This window comes from Heterodontus francisci, chromosome 6 (genome assembly GCF_036365525.1).
Source record: "Heterodontus francisci isolate sHetFra1 chromosome 6, sHetFra1.hap1, whole genome shotgun sequence".
Taxonomy (NCBI): Eukaryota; Metazoa; Chordata; class Chondrichthyes; order Heterodontiformes; family Heterodontidae; genus Heterodontus; species Heterodontus francisci.
Genome location: NC_090376.1, coordinates 17,790,217 through 17,807,175, shown reverse-complemented (window position 1 = coordinate 17,807,175; position 16,959 = coordinate 17,790,217). Strand labels below are relative to the sequence as shown.

The following is a 16,959-nucleotide window of genomic DNA, read 5'->3' as shown; positions in this document are numbered from 1 at the left end:
AGGCCTTGACAGAAATCTTTGCATCCTCATTGGCTACAGGTGAGGTCCCAGAGGACTGGAGAATAGCCAATGTTGTTCCTTTGTTTAAGAAGGGTGGCAAGGATAATCCAGGAAATTATAGGCCGGTGAGCCTTCCGTCAGTGGTAGGGAAACTATTAGAGAGGATTATTCGGGACAGGATTTACTCCCATTTGGAAACAAACGAACTTATTAGCGAGAGACAGCATGGTTTTGTGAAGGGGAGGTCGTGTCTTACTAATTTGATTGAGTTTTTTGAGGAAGTGACGAAGATGATTGATGAAGGTAGGACAGTGGATGTTATCTGTATGGACTTTAGTAAAGCCTTTGACAAGGTCCCGCAAAGCAGACTGGTACAAAAGGTGAAGTCACACAGGATCAGAGGTGAGCTGGCAAGATGGATACAGAACTGGCTCGGTCATAGAAGATAGAGGGTATCAGTGGATGGGTGTTTTTCTGAATGGAGGGATGTGACTAGTGGTGTTCCGCAGGGATCAGTGCTGGGACCTTTGCTCTTTGTAGTATATATAAATGATTTGGAGGGAAATGTAGCTGGTCTGATTAGTAAGTTTGCGGACGACACAAAGGTTGGTGGAGTTGCGGATAATGATGAGGATTGTCAGAGGGTACAGCAGGATATAGATCGGTTGGAGACTTGGGCGGAGAAATGCCAGATGGAGGTTAATCCGGACAAATGTGAGGTAATGTATTTTGGAAGGTCTAATGCAGGTGGGAGGTATACAGTAAATGGCAGAACCCTTAGAAGTATTGACAGGCAGAGAGATCTGGGCGTACAGGTCCACAGGTCACTGCAAGTGGCAATGCAGGTGGATAAGGTAGTCAAGAAGGCATACGGCATGCTTGCCTTCATCGGTCAGGGCATGGAGTATAAAAATTGGCAAGTCATGTTGCAGCTGTACGGCCTCAGTTCGGCCACACTTAGAATATTGCGTGCAATTTTGGTCACCACACTACCAGAAGGATGTGGAGGCTTTGGAGAGGGTACAGAGGAGGTTTACCAGGGTGTTGCCTGGTCTGGAGGGCATTAGCCATGAGGAGAGGTTGGAAAAACTCGGATTGTTTTCACTGGAACGACGGAGGTGGAGGGGCGACCTGATAGAGGTTTACAACGTTATGAGCGGCATGGACAGAGTGGATAGTCAGAAGCTTTTTCCCAGGGTGGAAGAGTCAGTTACTAGGGGACATAGGTTTAAGGTGCGAGGGGCAAAGTTTAGAGGGGTTGTGCGAGGCAAATTTTTTACAGAGAGGGTGATGAGTTCTTGAAACTTGCTGCCAGGGGAGGTGGTGGAAGCAGATACGATAGCGACGTTTAAGAGACATCTTGACAAATATATAAATAGGAAGGGAATAGAGGGATATGGGCCCCGGAAGTAAAGAAGGTGTTAGTTTAGGCAGGCATCAAGATCGGCGCAGGCTTGGAGGGCCGAATGGCCTATTCCTGTGCTGTACTGTTCTTTGTTTGTACAGGCAAACTGTAAGTAAACAAGATAACAGAAAAAAAAATTCCCCCCTTAACTTCACAAGCAGAGCAGTATTATCCCAAAGATTTCATTTCAAAAATGAGACCATCAGAAATGAATGACATTGATCTTGTGCTAAATGGGAAACTTCCATAACACAACTATTTTATTGAATATTTTAATGATGCCAAACCTTCTTTTGCATTTTGTGACTCAGAATTCTCCATATGTTATATTGGGAAAGACTTGCTGCAGAAATCACTGCTGGCACACACAACTCCTGACAAGATTAGAAAAATAAGTACAGAACCAACTCTCACAGTATCGCAGACATCTAAATTACAGTTATTTACCTCAGGTTATTTTAACTTTAAAATGTTAAAATTACTCACTCATTTCTTCCAAGGAAGTGAGGGCAGCTGTATTTACTGAAATTGCCCAAACAAGGGTCATTATTGGAAAAAATGGAGCAAGTGGCATGACAGTGAGTCATGGAAGACAAATATAATCACCTGCAGTCCCAGTACAACCTAAGGAATGATACATGTCTGGATTAAAATACTTCATGATGGATTTCATACTTAATGTGTTACAGCTGTAGTACAGCCATTTATTATTTCATTTCCATTTCTTTTTCATGTGCAAAATAATATATGAAGAATTAAATCATTATTACATAAAGGTAATTCTAAAAGGAGAACAATTATGAAACCAAAGTTGGCCCATGACCACTTAATATACTTGTATGAAATTCCTCATCTGCTATTTCAATGGAGGAATTAACCCATTCAAAACATATCTGAATTAAAAATGCTGTCCCCAACAATCTATAGGCCTTTGATTCCAGTGTAAGTGCTGGGATTGGCCCACTGGGAAGCTCTGCATTTTATTATTCATCTGGGCGTGTGGGTGTCGCTGGCAAGGCCAGCATTTATTTCCCATCCCTAATTGCCCTTGAGAAGGTGGTAGTAAGCTGTCTTCTTGAACCACTGCAGTCAGTGTGGTGTAGGTACACCAACAGTGCTATTAGGAGGGGGATTTTATGAACGACCATGAAGGAACGACGATTATAGTTCCATGTCAGGATGGGATGGGGCTTGGAGGGGAACTTTCAGGTGGTGGTGTTCCCATTCATCTGCTGCCTTTGTCCTTCTAGGTGTTAGAGGTCATTGGTTTGGAAGGTGCTGTCTAAGGTTGCTGCAGTGCATCTTGCAGAGTGCTGCCACTGTGTGCCGGTGGTGGAATAGAATGTTGAATGTGGTGGATGGGATGCCAGCCAAGCGGGCTGCTTTGTCCTGGATGGTGTTGAGCTTCTTGAGTGTTGTTGGAGCTGCACCCATCCAGGCAAGTCATCACAATTCTGACTTGTGCCTTGTAGATGGTGGACGGGCACTGGGGAGTCAGGAGATGGGTTACTCGCTGCAGAATTCCCAGCTTCTGACCTGCTGTTGTAACCACAGTATTTTTGTGACTAGTCCAGTTCAGTTTTGGTCAATAGCTTGATCCATCACTTGTCTAAAGCCTCATGTTTGCATTTGACTTCACTTTCTATTCAATGTTGCCTGTTACTATATAGAGCCCTGTAGTATAAAGATGTAAAGGGTAAAAACTGAAAACAATAAGAGCAACCCCTCCCACTATAACAGTGATGATATAACAATCACATGGTAGGGGCTTGAGGAGAAGAAGAGATAGCTGCACAGTGGATGCTAGCTTAGGAGGCTTGTGAAGAGTATTTATGGTAAATGTAAATAATGAATAGTTGTTAGTTGACTTTATCTGGAGTCTAAGAATTTCTCCAGAACATCCTGGCAATGCACAGATACAACAACAACACACAAGACCCTCCCCACCTCCTTCCCTCAGCTTCTCATGGGTTGCAAGTTCTTCTCAATCTTTCCAGAGCATTCAGAATTTTGGTCTCATATACTAACCATTCCCGTTAACTATCCCTTTGTCTTTTAACTGAAAATTTTCAGTTGCTTTACTGGTATGTCTCTATACACTTGGGCATATTTATCAGAAGGAGATGATCTGAGAAATACGGTGTTTGGGGTTCGACGGGAGACTGGCATGGCCTATGCAAGGGGTCAGCAACCTTTTACCTGAAGAGTATGATTTTAAAAGAATTGCCTAAAATAAAAACTATTGGGAGCCGCAAGATGAAAATTCAGCAATCCAAAACCAAAGACATGGCAATCTGCTAAGCATCTCTGGTAGAATGCATAATTTGCATATATAATAATTAAAATACATGTATTGAATTTATGTATCAATAGAAAAAAAAAAGAAATTAAAATAGAACCAACTGTGAATTCACATTTCTTGATGTTTTTGCATCGTTTTATTTTGATTTTTTTCTACATATCTCCAGTGTATGCATGTTCAGGTTTTATGCATCAATTTGCTTGAATTATGTATAAGCATGTTCAAAAAGAAAATGTAAAAATGGTGAACCATATTAATTTAATAGAAAAACAGCAAACTTCCACTTTGAATAAAAAATGTAATAAGGAATTAACATATAAAACTGACATTTTGTCTTTGTGTTTATGTAACAGATATTGGGATAAAAAAAAAATTTTAACCACAATTTCGTCAGTAAAGTCATCTTGTTTCGAGATTGTTTATGTTTCTTTTGTAAAATATGTTTTAAGAACTTATATTTGAATTATGGACACTGATTCATCTGGAATCTTGAAGAAGCTGAACTTTCTGGGTTTTTTTTTAAAGGAAGGTCACCAGAAGATTTGGACTGAGAATGGAACTGTAAACAGTTACTGGAAGGCATCTGTTTCAAATAAAGACAGTAGGGCTTCTTTTGGGTTGCAGAGGAGTGGTAAATCAAGATTTATAGATGTTAAATGACTAACCTCTGGAAAGGTTTTAGTTTCATACTTGAACTGTGAAAAGAGCCAGCTGGTGTTTGGCTTGAGTCAGCAGAAGTTTGCTTCCTGACCTGCCAGAAGAAAAACAGCTCATCTTTCTCTTGACAAGGAATCCTTATCTCCAATGTTTCAGATTCCTATTCTCTCCTGTATTTGAAAAAACCTTTACTGCTACATTGCAGCTACAAGATTATCAACATCGCCTGGAAAGAACTGTTCTAGAAAGATCCCATTGACAGCCACCTATTTGCTATTGGGACACCTCACCCAACAAAGGACTTCCTTCTATACCTCCTTTTCAGCATGTGTTTTTTTTTATTCCTTCTATTGATGGAGGTACTCAAAATCATGAGGGGTCTGGAGATAGTAGATGAAGAGAAATTGTACCCAGTCTGAAAGGAAAGGATCGAGGACGCAGATTTAAAGTATTTGGTAAGAGAAGCAAAAATAACACAAGGAAAAACGTTTTCATGTGGCGAGTGGTTAAGGTCTGCAATGCGCTGCCTGAGAACGTGTTGGAGGCAGGTTCAATTGAAGCATTCAAAAGGGAATTATACAGTTATATAAAAAGGAAAAATGTGCAGGGTTATTGGGTGAAGGCAGGGGAATGGGACTGAATGAATTGCTCTTTCAGAGAGCCGGTGCGGACACGATGGGCTGAATGGCCTCCTTCTGCGCTATAAGGATTCAGTGATTCCGTCATTCTTTGTAACAGCTGTAAAAAAAATCCTTTTTTTGCCCTGGTTAACCAGCTGTGTATATGTGTGTGTGTGTGTGTGTTCATGAGGGCTAGGATAAATAAGGGGCTTTAATATTTCCAATTTGTATGTATGTTTTACTTCATTATTGGTTAAAACTTGGTTTATAATAAACTGATAATGTTGTTGTTTATTAAAGAAACCTGGTTGGTGTGCTTTACTCTGGGGACAAATAGAGTAGATGACTGTTTTGGTAAGTGGGAAAATGTAAATATATGTTGCGATGTGGGGAGAAGTGGGACTGAATTAACAGTGCACTCCTCCCGCCTCAGTCATAACAATCTTTAAAACAAACTTTAACTTGAGATGCGTAGAATTACGACAATTTTTTCGGCTATTGATTCTCGTGTTAAAATATAGCTTCTAATAGCACATTCAGAATATATTATCACCTCAAATATATTAGAAACAATAATGGCGACCACCAGACAACCTGTTCCTCAAGCCAAAGGTGTTATCAATAACCATGGCATAGCTATACCACTTAATTTATTTAGAGAATGAGCATGTTTCTCGTTAAAATAATCATTTGAAACTGCAAAGTTCAGCACAATGATTAGCCTTTTATCCCCACGATAAAATCACAGCTCTTACTTTTTTTTACTTAATTTTTTTTAGGCATTTTTCATGATAATACGATCCAACTGGAAAAGGTTGGGAGTCGAAAATGAGATGTTAAAGAGCTGCATGCAACACCGGAGCCACAGGTTGAAGAACCCTGGCCGATACAGATAAGGCCCATGAGCTAAAATATTCCAGATCTCAAGCTGCAGGGGCAGTGTACGATTTCCCACCCATCTTGAGTCCCCTGCCCACCTGCCAACCCCCACTGCAAGTTAAAATCTGGGTTTAACTGCTCCTTGTTGGCATTCTATGAAGAGATTATTTCAGACAGTCAGCTGCAAGTATGATGTACTTTCTTTAGTGCTGCAGAGACATGGGGAAAGGTGCCAGGGCTCTTAATGCAGAAGATAACCACTGCTGCCAGAAAAGTAGAAAAGATGGAGCGACAAAGAAAGCAAATGTTAAGCAACACCACCAATAGTTTGGCTATTAAAAGCTGTCAGATGAAAAGCAAAAGGAAAAGCTGACGTCTCGAGAATGAGGTAGTTTTGATACGAATACCTTGAAGATGTAAAGCATCTTTCACAACTTCAGGATGTCCAAAGCCAATGAAGGACTTTTTGAAGTGCTGTCACGGTTGTAACATAGGAAACACAGCAGCCAATTTTCACTCAGCAAGCTCCCACAAACGACAATGTAATAATGACCAGATAATCTGTTTTAGTGGTAAACATTGGCCAAGACTCCCCCACTGTTGTAGGGTCATAGGGCTGTATTTTACTGGTCCCCGGGTGATGGGAATGGAGGCAGGGGGCCGGAAGCTTCCCAGCAGCGGGCAAGGGGAGGACTGCGAAGCGGATCGAGGGGGCAACCAATTTTCTTAAGTAAGGGCCCAATTACGGGCCATTTTATCGTGCTGCTGGCATTTTGCCGGCGGCTGGGTGGCACCCTGCCCCTTGAGGAGGCCACCAGGTTCAGACAGACAGCCTTCCTGCGGCAGCCTAGAGAGCCGGAGGCTCCATGGCCCAAAGAGGAGGCCATGGGCAGGAAAGAAAGCCCCCGCAGCCTCAACGGATCCCTCTGAAGGGGTTTCCCCTCCATCCCGTGGGACCTACTGCCCTCGGCCCCCTAAATTTTAATTTATAAATCCCTGCTGGAGGAGGTGTCCTGCTTGTCTCAGAGTGTCCACCTCTCCCAGTGGGCACTGCTGAGTCTTCAGAGTTTCCGGCCCTCTGATTGGGTAAGCAGCATCAGGAGACATCCCACTGTCCTTAATTGATCATGGGCCTGCAGGCAGCCAATTAGGAGACTGCCTATGGTAAAGTCGCCGAGCTGGTCCTGCTGCCGGCACTGCGGGTGCGGGAGCTGCTTTTCACCCTGATATTAAGGTCCCAAAGTCCGCAGTAAAATTCAGCCCATAGAATCATCACGACACAGACAGAGGCCATTTGGCACATCAAGTCCAAATCATATCCTTTGAAGCAGAAGCAGGGGATCTTTTTTTGTACACCTGATCGAGCTGACAGAGGCCTCAGTTTAACATGTCACCCAAAAAGACAGCACCTCCAACTATGCCCCACACCCTCAGAACTACACTGGGAGTGTCAGCCTGGATTTCATACTTGATCCTCTAGAGTAAAAATTGAACTCTCAACTTCCCTTACTCAAAGGCAGGAGTGTTACCAACTTAGCCACAGAGGCACACCTGAAGTATGGGTTGAGACATTTGTTCTATGCCCAACATTGAATAATTCCTTGTTCTGCTAACAGCTTCAGTTGCTATTTTTGCATCTCAGGTTCTATGCCTCAATGACCTCTTACATTTTCCACTCCACTGCACATTTTGCAATTGACTGAGAACTGGAAACTTAGCTTACGAAAATCTCAAATTTCACCCACAACATCTAAAAAGTGCTACTTTTTACATGCAGAAATAAACAACTTCTTAATGTTTCAGTAAGCTGTACTGAATCTTTCTCATGGGCATTTCAGTTCCTCTTAAATCAAATTGCCATTCTTGTGCATCTGTCTTCATTCAACAACAAAAGGTGTCAGTTGTGGCTCAGTGGGTAGCCCGTTGAATCTAAAAGTCATGGGTTCAAGTCTTGCTCCAGAGATTTGAGTAACAAGCTGACACTCCAGGACAGCACTGAGAAGGGGTTGCACTATTTGAGGTGCCATCTTTCATGTAAAATGTGCAGTGTTTTTTTAAAAATTCTATCATGGGATGTGGGCTTCACTGGCAGGTCAGCATTTGTTGCTCATCCTTAATTGCCCTTGACAACTAAGTGGCTTTGCTCGGCCATTTCAGAGGACAGTTATGTGTCAACCACATTGCTGGAGTCACATGTAGGCTAGACCAGGTAAGGACAGTTGATTTGCTTCCCTAAAGGGCATTAGTGAACCAGATGGATGCATTTACTTTTCACAACAATCGATGATAGCTTTCAGTTCCAGATTTTTATTTAATTAATTGATTTTAAACTCCACCTGCTGGCATGGTGGGATTAGAACCCATGTCCCTAGGGCATTACCCGGGGCCTCTGAATTACTAGTACAGTGGCATTATTGCTGCACCACCATCTCCCTTCTGTGGTTTCATCCATCCTCTTAGTTGGATGTAGAAAACTTCCAGAGCATGGGAGTTCTCCTGGTATCCTGTCTGATTTCTAACCCTCAAACAACATCACCAAACAAAGGTTATCTAGCCATCACCACATTATGGCTGGTGGTAGGACACACTTCCCTTCTTTACAACACTGACTGTGCTGCATGTAATTAGCCGTAAAGTACTTTGAGATGTCCGAAGATCATGAACAGCACTATATAGTTCAAGCTTTTCTCTCTAAAATTGACCTGCAAGAAGTGACAATCACTGGAAGCAATGTGTCAGGGAAGCTGTTGATTTAACTTCATAGGGGCAGCATAGTGGTGCAGTGGTTAGCACCACAGCCTCACAGCTCCAGTGACCCAGGTTCAGTTCTGGGTACTACCTGTGTGGAATTTGCAAGTTCTCCCTGTGACTCCATGGGTTTCCACCAGGTGCTCCAGTTTCCTCCCACAGCCAAAGGCTTGCAGGGTTAATAGGTAAATTGGCCATTGTAAATTGCCCCTAATGTAGTTAGGTGGGAGGAGAATTGTGGGAATATGGGATTAATGTAGGATTAGTATAAATGGGGTGTTGTTGGTCAGCACAGACTCAGTGGGCCAAAGGGCCTGTTTCAGTGCTGTATCACTCTATGACCAGTACTTCTAATCAGCTGTCCCTCCATCAGAAATTTCTTTTAACATAATCAACTTCAACATGCACTTCTGTTATGTGTTGTTCTGTACCAGGGGAACTAATTTATTTAAGCTACACTGTTAACTCTTTCCTCTCATTGTAATAAACAGTCTGTTTTTTTTAATATGGGTTCGACCAGTTTCCTTAATCTTTATCTGACTGAAAATTACTCCAGTCATTGCTTTATAATTTCCTCCTTATTTCCCATTAAACCCCAAACATGAAATCCTACAGATTTCTGTTCCTAAACTGTGTGAAAATAAAATTCATCACTCTCACTGCATTTCCAACTCATTCTTATCCAAGACCCTTACAGTCTTCAACTCTCATGTTCAAATCTCTCCATGGTCTCACCCTCACAATCCCTGTAAAATCCTCCAGCTCTTCAAGCCTCAGAGAACTCTTCTTTCTTCAACTCTGACCTCTTGTGCATTCCCCCGCTTCCTTCGCCCCATCATTGGTGGCCCTGTCCTAATGTCTCCTTCTTTGGCTCAGTGTCAGTAATGTCTAGGGCGCAATATAAACACAAGTTTTTGTTATAGTTCTCTTTTTTCCTACAAATACTCCCACCCTCAATGATGGGGGAGCCCAGGACGTAAGTGCAAAAGTCAATGCTGAAGCATTTGCAATAATCTACAGCCAGAAGTGCAGAAGTTCTTCTCAGTCTTCTCGAGGTCCCCACCATCACAGATGCCAGCCTTCAGCCAATTCGATTCACTCCACGTGATATTAAGCAACGGCTGAACACACTAGATACAGCAAAGGCTATGGGCCCTAACAGCATCCCAGTTGTAGTACTGAAGACTTATGCTCCAGAACTAGCCGCATCCCTAGCCAAGCTGTTCCAGTACTGGCATCTACCCAACAATGTGGAAAATTGCCCAGGTATGTCCAAACATGGGCAAATAGCTGAATTACAGCAGTGACCTGAGAGTGACATCCCTTGACGCAGCATTTGGCCAAGTGTGGGGTCAAGAAGCCCGAGCAAAACCGAAGTCAATGGGAAATCTCTCCACTCGTTGGTGTTTTACCTAGCACAAAAGAAGACGTTTGTGGCTGTTGGAGGTTAATCATCTCAGCTCCAGGACATTACTGCAGCAGTTCCTCAGGGTAGTATCATAGGCTCAAACATCTTCAGCTGCTTTATCAATGACCTTCTCTCTATCATAAGGTCAGAAGTGAGGATATTCACCGATGATTGCATATTGCTCAGTACCATTCACAACTCCTTGGGTACTGAAGCAGTCCATGCCCGTATGCAGCAAGACCTGGCCAAAACTCAGGCTTGGGCTGATAAGTGACAAGTAACAGTGGTGCCAGGTAATGACCATCTCCAACAAGAGGAACCTAACCACCTCCCCTAGACGTTCAACAGCATCACCATCACTGAATCCCCTACCATCAACATCCTGAGAGTTACCATTGACACGAAATTTAACTGGACCAGCCACATAAATACTATGGCTACAAGACCAGATCAGAGGCTGGCAATTCTGCAGCGAGTAACTCACCTCCTGACTTACCAAAGCCTGGCCACCATCTACAAGGTACAATTCAGGAGTATGATGGAATACTCTCCACTTTGGCGGCACACTGGTTAGCACCACAGCCTCACAACTCCAACGACCCGGGTTTGGTTCCGGGTAGTGCCTATGCTGAGTTTGCAAGTTCTCCCTGTAACTGTGTGGGTTTCCGCCGGGTGCTCTGGTTTCCTCCCACAGTCACAGACTTGTAGGTTGATAGGTAAATTTCCCCTAGTGTAGGCAGCTGGTAGGAGAATGGTGGGGATGTGGTAGGGAATATGGGATTAATGTAGGATTAGTATAAATGGGTGGTAGTTGGTTGGCACAGACTTGGTGGGCCGAAGGGCCTGTTTCAGTGCTGTATCTCTCTATGACTTTCCTGGATGGATGCAGCTCCAATAATACTCAAGAAGCTTGAGGTCATCCAGGACAAAGCAGCCCACTTGATCAGCACCGCATCCAGCAACTTAAACACTCACTCCCCCCACTGCTGATGCACAGTGGCAGTAGTGTGCAACATCTACAAGATGCACTGCAGCAACGCACCAAGACTCCTTCAACAGCACCCTGGAACCTTTACCACCTCGAAGGACAAGGGCAGCAAATGTATGGGAACACCACCACCTGCAAGTTCCCCTCCAAGTAACACACCATCCTGACTTAGAACTATATCGCTGTTCTGTCACTGGGTCAAAATCCTGGAACTCCTTTCCTTACAGCACTGTGGGTGTACCTACCCCAAATGAACTGCAGTGGTTCAAGAAAGCGGCTCACCACCTCATCCCCAAGGACAATTAGGGATGGGAAACAAACGTTGGTCTGGCCAGCGACGCTTACATCCCATGAACAAATAAAAAAAGGGCTTTTTAAACCCAATTTCAGCATCACCTACTTTGGAATTTATCCTTCTTGCTCTTGTCCTCCTTTGTGGACTTTGACCCTCAATCAAGCTTTGTCGATTGAAACATATCAGATTAAGGAGCTGTTGCAGTTTCTGTAGACAGTAATGGACATCCTGGAGCAATTCCAAGGTGGCAATTTTCAGTTATGGCTCAGCACCATTTACTACCATTTGTAAAAATCACTTAAAACCCGAGATGAAACCGTACCTTAAGGCCACATTCATACATTGGCTCTTCTACCTCCCTTGGCATTGCTCACTTTGAAGCAGAGGATATGCTGTTTTATGCTATGCAACTTCGGGTAGGTCATCAGGCTCACTAATTTATACTGATTGAATAATTCAAATTACATTTTTATTACCGATCATTGTATGAGTATTTGCGATATTCTTGGCCTTAAATCCACATTTGGAAGGAAACAGTAAATATGTAGGCCTCGATTACAATTCCAAGTTTATTCAGCTATGTAATTTAATCTCTTTCCTGTGTTCAAGGCCGTGGTACACAGGAAGATGAGCTGGGAACATATTCCAGCTTACAAGTAGAAAGTGGCATGAGGATGTGAGTACCAGGGTCAGGTGGGAGCAGCAGAGCAATGCTGAGGTATGCCAAGGGTTAGGTGGTAAGCATGGGCGTGATGCTGCACTTGAATCTCCTCACTGACAATCCTAGGGGGAGCTCCAACCTAAGGTTGCTGCTTCATTCCACATGTAGACTATGTGCTGCAGGTGGGAATCACAACTTATCACAATGCCAAACAAAGTCCTCTGGGGCAGTTGGTGGTTGCTCGTTGATGCCGTTCCCACTTCTGGGTCGCACTCCAGACATTTGGGCAAGTGGTCCAGGCTGGCACTTGGGCACACAGTTAGGGGGAGGTGCCAAAGGTGTTGTCTTTTGGATAGAAATGTCGAGCCAGGGCCTCACGTTTGCCCTCTTGGGGGGATGAAGTGGGGTGTTGGGGGAATGGGTGGGGTGGATTTCCGCAGCGTTGCTCGAGCAGGAGCAGGTGTATACTCCGGGTGTCCTGGCCAACATTTAAGGAAAAGGAAAGCTCTGCCAGCTGCCCACAGCCAAGCTTTCTCCCAGTGCAAAGCTGCAGCTGTAAGTGTGCACTTCAGCCATGTCAGCAATAGGATCAGCAGCAGCAAATGGAGCAGGAGTGAGCTCTCAGCTTGGGGCAAAGCAAACTCCTTCTGCAACAAACAACTCAATCACCCCAGGGGATTAGAAACTGCACAAATTTGCATACTGGACAAACGCCAGTGTTCTAAATGTCAGCTATGGCTCAGATGGTAGCACTCTCACTGCGTGGCCAAAAGGTCGTGGGTTCAAGCCCCACTCCAGGGACTGGAATACATAACCCAGGCTAATGCTGAGATGAGAGAGTGTGCATTATCAGTGCTGCCATCTTTTGAACGAGACATAAAACCTGGCACTGTCTGCCCCCTCAGGCAAATGCAAAAAATCCCAGGGCACGCCCTGGTGCCCAGACATCAAATCTCGTACCTTGCTGGTCTGTGAGGTGCAATCACTCACTGGGCAATGAGTTTACGAGACAAAAACAAGAAATGCTGGATTCACTCAGCAGGTCTGGCAGCATCTGTGGAAAGAGAAGCAGAGTTAACGTTTCGGGTCAGTGACCCTTCTTCGGAACTGACAAATATTAGAAACGTCACAGATTATAAACAAGTGAGGTGGGGGTTGGGCAAGAGATAACAAAGGAGAAGGTGCAGATTGGACCAGGCCACATAGCTGACCAAAAGGTCACGGAGCAAAGGCAAACAATATGTTAATGGTGTGTTGAAAGACAAAGCATTAGTACAGATTAGCCCTGTCTTTATGGCTGCCCGCCAGCTCTGGCGAATGCTGGCAACTGACTCCCACGACTTGTGATCAATGTCACTTGTTTATAATCTGTGACCTTTCTAATATTTGTCAGTTCCGAAGAAGGGTCACTGACCCGAAACGTTAACTCTGCTTCTCTTTCCACAGATGCTGCCAGACCTGCTGAGTGAATCCAGCATTTCTTGTTTTTGTTTCAGATTTCCAGCATCCGCAGTATTTTGCTTTTATTTTAATGAGTTTACGAGAACCATTTGTGGAAGCTTTCATTACAGGGGCACACATTAAGATACTTGTATAAATTGCTGCCTGTGCTATCGCCCTGCAACAGGCTGCATAGTTGTTAGTTGTCATTAGTGTTGACTCATTTAGTTTAAATGTGTTCAAATCTGTGTTAAGAAAGCATGGATAGAAATTTATGTGATTGCATGAAAAACAATGCATGGAGCTCAGAAGGTTAATGGAAGACTTAACAGAAGAGTTCAAATTATGAGCAGTTTTGATGGAGTAAATAGGAAGAAGATGTTTCCACTTGCAGGAGGAGCACAGGCTTATCATCATTGGGAAAATAAAGAGAGGGGAGATGAGGCACTTTTTTTGGGAGTGAAATGTAGTGACGTGAAGTCACTATTTCAGAATGCCAGAAGCAGATTCAATAGTAATTTTCAAAAGGAATTTGGTTCGTACAGCAGGACTACAGGGAAAAAGTAGGGGAGTGGGACTAATTGGATAACCCTCTCAACGAGCCTGCAAAGGCACAATAGTCTGAATGGCCTCCTTCTATTTCATAATTTTATGAAAGGATATAACCTCACAGTGCAGTCTACAGTATTACCAGAGCAGATACCTTTCTAAGGAAAAGTGACACAACCAGATAGCATCAATAGCATCTATTATAGGCAGAACAAACTTAGTGACACATCACAGTGCGTAATCACACACACAAAGCTCCACTCACTACATCCTAATGTATGTTACTATGATAAAAACAGGTGTCAGACATATGGCTACGCGTGAGCATTTAAAAAGACAAAACAAAAAAAGTTCAGTGGGCCACCTGAGAACTTTTCAAATTGTGCTTAGTGCCCTTTATAACGCAGAGAGCTCTGAGCCCACCTCCTTGAGGAGGTGCCAGGATGCCTGCCCGTCTTCAGTTCAGAAGACCTAATTCTCAAGTTACCCTGTAGAGAAGGTGTCAATATTAAGCATTGGCACAAACTATGTAGTGTAACTGGCTTCAAGGCCAGAGTTATACGACAGCCTGTGCGCACTCAAACCAGTGGGAAAGGAACTTAGACCTTATGACTTAAATATGCTTGGTAGCTCCTGGAGTTATATTGCTATTTTTAAGCTGATGCATTGTTAAGAAAGTGGCAGTATAACTGCTGTCTAAGGATATCAACCACCTCTGTTCCCATATAAACACTTAATACTCTAATACTAAAACTCCCTGATAACTAATTTAAATAACTGAATTAATGCCTGGAGTGACAGCATACAAAGGAAAGTATGCAAACGTGTTAAGGGCCTATACAGGGACGGCACTGGTGGGAAAAGCAGGCTTATCGTTTTTTAGGTGTGCTTTTTAATCTAATGAATAACATCTAAGATGAATTTTTTTTCCAATGGATGGAAAATCACAAGTTGGGACTGAGCAATTTTCCCTCCAAATCACACACTGTCCTGATTTGAAGATATATTTCTGTTCCTTCATTGTCACTGGCTTAAGATCTGAGCACTCAATGCTGAACTATGCCTTAACCTTCAGAGCAGCTAGGAATGGCTAATAACAGAGACCTTGCTCGTGACACCAGAAACAAAAGAACTTGCATTTTAAACAGCATCATTCACAACCTCAGGTCATCCAAAAAGTGCATTACAAGCAATAAAGTACTTTCAAAGTGCACTAAGGTGGGAAAAACCAGAAGCCAATTTGCACACAGAAAAGATCCCACAAACAGCACTCGGGTAACGGCTATCTGTTTCAGCCATATTAGTGGAGGAATACAAGTTAGCCAGGACATCAAGGCTGCACCTCTATAAAATAGTGCCCTGGCATCTTTTTTACATCCACCTGAAAGGGCAGATGGGGCCCCGGTTTAATGAAGCAGCATCTCCGACAGTGTAGCACTACCCTCAGTCCTGCACTGGAGTGTCAGCTTTGATTCTGTGTTCAAGTCTCCGAACTCAAAACCTCCTGACTCAGAGGTCAGTGTGTCACCAACTGAACCGGAGATTGAATAATAAATAAGTAGACTGTCATCCATGATTCAATAATAATCAGGCGGGCGAGTGTGCTCATTAGAACCAACAGGCACAGTTTGAAGCTGGTGATTTGGGGGGTGGGGCAAGAGCAGGATTGAAAGCACAAGAGAATCTAACATGCAGAACTGCCAGACGGTACGGGAAGGTTGTCATTGAAAAATAGAAAGAGATGGAGTTACTATCAAACTACTAAATTCTCCGATAGCAACATTGTATTTACCCAGTGGATCCCAGGAACAGATCAGCAGTAGTTCAGACCTCTTGCAGTAGTTCAGATCTTAGACTGGAGCGCAAGGTTTTAAGCCAGCTCTTCTGCTGCTGCTCTCCACCTCAGTTAGTTCATTTCAGGATATCTCGGCTCCACCCAGCCGCCCCGTCTCAAATGCCTGTTCCTTTTTTCAGTGCTGTCAGGTTTCCAAGTAGCTGACTGGTTAATTACAATAAAAGCCAGTATCTACAGCTCCAGCTGTCTGTACAGCCCGCCAACTACACGCCGAGCTGTTTCAGCTGCGTGTCAAAACAAAAAGTTGGGAGGCTCAAGTTCCAGAGCAGCCTTTAGCTGTGGGACAGTCCAGGAAGGCCCCTCCCTCTCCCTGGCCGGTGCTCAAATTACCTGGCCTGACCTGGGGTAAGTGGGATGTTGGCCATTCCCCTCCGATCCACGGCACCTTTTGCACTCAGCTCCCTGAATTATTGTTCCTATTTTTCTCCAACCTCTCCCGAGGGTGTCTCCATTTTGAGGTGCCCTCATGGTCTCCTGCGACACCTCTCCCAGTGGCACTGCTGAGGCTTCAGAGCTGCAGGCCCTCTGATTGGGCCATCAGCATCAGGAGCCGTCCTGGCATCCTTAACTGGATGGCAGGCTTGCAGGCAAGCAATTAGGTGGCCGTCCATGGTGAAGTCGGTGAGCCGGTCCTGCTGCTGGCAAGTGCGGGCTTGGGTCCAGCTTTTCGCCCTGACGTCAGGATTCTATGCCCACAGCAAAATTCAACCCAATGTTTCAGGTCTGTGATCTCTGATGACATCTGATGAAAGGTCACAGACCTAAAACGTTAACTGTATTTCTCTTGCACAGAAGCTCCAAGACCTGCTGAGTATTTCCAGCATTTTCTGTTTTTGTTTCAGATTTGAAGTATCCGCAGTATTTTGCATTTGTATTAGTGTTTAATTCACTGCCACTTCTCTTCCAGGAATGGCCAGCTTGAAGAAGTTCTGCTCCTCTCTCCAATGAGATTTCCGTTTGTCTCTTCTACCTTGTTCACCTTCATTACTTTCTATTTCCCTTCTCATGTTTGATCAGGTATCCACCATCTCTCGCTTTCACAGCCACATCTCCTTCTTGAGCAACTGTCTCCAGCTCCAAATTAGGCCATGTGGATTACAATTGAAATGCTACCCTTTCACCCCGTCAGACGAGACAGAGATATAGAGAGGG

At 44.0% G+C, this 16,959-nt stretch overlaps 1 protein-coding gene across 4 annotated transcripts in view; it reads right to left on the bottom strand.

Annotated features, from left to right (window-relative positions):
• LOC137371157 (interleukin-5 receptor subunit alpha-like) overlaps nucleotides 1-16,054 on the bottom strand; it is a 58,367-nt gene extending 42,313 nt beyond the window's left edge. The window contains exons 1-3 of one of the 4 annotated variants that reach the window (XM_068033212.1): nucleotides 15,745-16,054; nucleotides 12,924-13,017; nucleotides 1,892-2,029 (exon numbers count right to left, since the gene is read on the bottom strand). In XM_068033212.1, coding sequence (XP_067889313.1) covers nucleotides 1,892-1,979 — 88 coding nt within the window. In that variant the 5' untranslated portion in view covers nucleotides 1,980-2,029; nucleotides 12,924-13,017; nucleotides 15,745-16,054. Of the gene's footprint in view, nucleotides 1-1,891; nucleotides 2,030-4,372; nucleotides 4,459-11,407; nucleotides 11,483-12,923; nucleotides 13,018-15,744 lie in introns of those variants that run through there. The other 3 variants (XM_068033214.1, XM_068033211.1, XM_068033215.1) reach the window with 3 other exon arrangements.
• Nucleotides 16,055-16,959: the final 905 nt, after the last annotated feature.